At 36.8% G+C, this 2,933-nt stretch overlaps 1 protein-coding gene across 1 annotated transcript in view; it reads left to right on the top strand.

The window, feature by feature from the left end:
* Positions 1 to 2,933, top strand: part of LOC106867559 (motile sperm domain-containing protein 2) — a 71,221-nt gene that overhangs the window by 5,565 nt on the left and 62,723 nt on the right. The window contains exon 2 of the mRNA XM_052972259.1: positions 2,107 to 2,167. Coding sequence (XP_052828219.1) covers positions 2,107 to 2,167 — 61 coding nt within the window. The remainder of the gene's footprint in view (positions 1 to 2,106; positions 2,168 to 2,933) is intronic.

Below are 2,933 nucleotides of genomic sequence, written 5' to 3' on the forward strand. Positions count from 1 at the left end.
AGAGAGAGAGAGAGAGAGAGAGAGAGAGAGAGAGAGAGAGAGAGAGAGAAAGAGAGAGAGAGTAGGGGCCTATAGTTTCTTTGATATTGTAGTAGCAAACATAAATTGTTTGCATGAATTCCACATCATCAGTTAGAGAATCTATCTAGTTGATGCAAACATAGCATTTCAGAAAACCTGTTCCAGGATCATACAACAAAAGAACTCAGGTCACCATAGGAAGGCAATGGGAATAATCCAGAAGTTTCTCATTGAATTAGCATTGGTTACAGCATGCAATAATGACTGGAGTGCATAGGCATCATTAGTGAGAAGACTTTGCCAGGCAGCTTGCATGGCCTTAAACCTAGCATGATTGCTTTCAAAAATACTTTATTGAATCTCTCCAGCAGTTCATTACTTTGGGGGTCATGATTAGTGGTTTTGATCCATGATATTCCTTCATTAGTGAGAAATTCATGCTGTTATAAAAGAGGTTTTACAAACATAGTAAATGTAAATTAGCAAACCATAAATAGAAAACAACCGGTAAGGATAGTTAGTGTTTGGTGTGAACTATGATATCATCTATGAGCTTAAGAAAATATTGATTCTAGTCGATACAAGAATGTGGTCCTTTGAAGTTGGTGTTTAGCTGTTCAAAAGTTTGAGTAACCTTTATGAAGTGCTTTTTGTATGGTCTGTGAATTTTATAGCTTGTTTTCCATGCATACATTACATGAGGCAACCATTTGTTGGACATCATCTGTGGAATATGGCATGTTTTTCAGGCTCACAAAGTGATGCAAACGAAGAATCCTTTATCGGCAGGACACAGTGTGAAGCTCAGCTAGAGGCTCATGATCTTGAAGTGTTGTCTCACAATGCAAATTTCTTTCCCTACAGCCTTGCAATCAATTTACTCTGCTGATTAAGAATAAAGAGAGTAATGTGATCTAGTGGCAACAGGATGGCAATCAAATGTCAGGTTTAACAAATAAGGCCGGAGAATTGATGTATTAGCTACTAAATCCACAAATAACAAGAAAAGATAAATCACTTCCTAGCTACACTGTTATGAAACTTCTGAAAATTCTGGTCAAGAATGATGTCAGAACACCACTGGGGAAATACAGACCAATGTACATTATTAAAAGATCCACTGGTCATCCAACAAGAGGCGAATGTTTAACAGAGATTGAAGCAATGGTACTAAAAATAGAATTTATCTATTGCTAAAATATATAGTGAGTGGCATTTAACTAAATCAAGATGGACAAAACTTTCAGAGTTATAACCCTCTAATAAGTCATCAGCTTATCAATATGATCCCTGAGATAGCAGGTGATATTGATTGACTGATGAAAGTAGTGGCAACATCGGTAGATGATGAAGAGGCAGTTATGGCACATTTTAGAGAAGTGACTCTTCTTTTGGCTCTTATGACACAGAAGATGTGTGTCATCATGTACAGGATATCCAGACATCAGATGCTTTGAAAACACCCAAGAAAATTACTGCTTATTATGATCACTCGGATGGGATCTAGGCATTTTTCATAAGGTATAATTTGGTCACAACCTGATCTTCCTTCGATAGCTAAATAATTAATTTAATCTATCGTTTGGGCCAATTATTTTGTAGAATAATAAATTCTTTTACGCTTGTAGCAAGAAAGTCACTGGTTCAACCTATGTAGCTTGCAGTAAATGTTTTTCACAAATCTATCTGTTTGTCTGACTCTATCTCCGTATTAGTCTATTCATTCATCACTTCCTCTATATGAGTATCCATCAAGCTCCATCCATATCTGCCTTTTAATCTATCCATCCAACCAACCCTTCTTCTATCAATCCACCCAACCAACCCTTCTCCTATCAATCCATCTTAATCCATCAGTAGTCACCAAACTAGTTACCTCCCTTACTAGAAGTCTTTAGATAGCCGTCGAATATGGCGGCGGGAGACTTTGACGACGACGTAAGTTCTTGTTGTTGTTGTTTTGACTGCTGTTATCTTTTGTCACTTTATACCGTGTTAACTGTTGCTCTTCCGTTCTTGTTACCCGACAAAAATATAACAAATCAGGTCATCTAAACATTAGTCTGTCGCTTGCATTTGTTGTAGGAGCCGGCCACGCCGGACCACATGTCGTCTGTAAGACAAGTATTTCTGGACAAATATCGAGGTAAGTGAAACATCTTCTCTTGTCTTTTACTTTATTGTTGTCATCAGATGTCAGAGGAGCCAAAACGAAGGGAACACAATCACTTGATTTTATTGAAGCTATTGCTTTTCTCTCTTGTTTTGTCACACAAGTCTTCATGATTATTTATTACTTTCTGTCACTGTTTTCATCTCTCCATCTCTCTCTCTTTCGCTATCCTCTTCTCTATCTCCTTGTCTTTAACTCTCTCTCTCTCTCTCTCTTTCTGCCTATCCGTCTCTGTCTAAATCGTAGTATCCTCCAATCAGTCATTTACAATCAATCTTTCTTTCTCTCTTTCGTCTCCATCTCTCTAGCAACGCCCCTTCCATTGCTATATGTCAGTACACACACACACATACACACACACACATATACACATACACAGGGACACACATATACACATACACACCCACATATGTATAGAAACACGCACACACGTCACCCGTTTCTAAGCATCCCTTCATCTGAAGATTTGTCACTGAAGATGGAGCAATTTAATTCTGATTTACAGTTTTCTTAGATTTTATATTACCATTTTTATGAAATATCCTTATCTTTACTGTATATGAATATGTGTATACGTACGTACATTCATTCATGCATACATACAGACTGGTACCTGTATGTTTGTCTGTAAATATATATAAATGCCCGTGTATGAATATGTATGTAAACGTGAAGATATCTGTGTGTGTGCGTGTATATATATATATATCATATATATATATTATATATTATATATATA

Source organism: Octopus bimaculoides, chromosome 13, assembly GCF_001194135.2.
Source record: "Octopus bimaculoides isolate UCB-OBI-ISO-001 chromosome 13, ASM119413v2, whole genome shotgun sequence".
Lineage (NCBI taxonomy): Eukaryota > Metazoa > Mollusca > Cephalopoda > Octopoda > Octopodidae > Octopus > Octopus bimaculoides.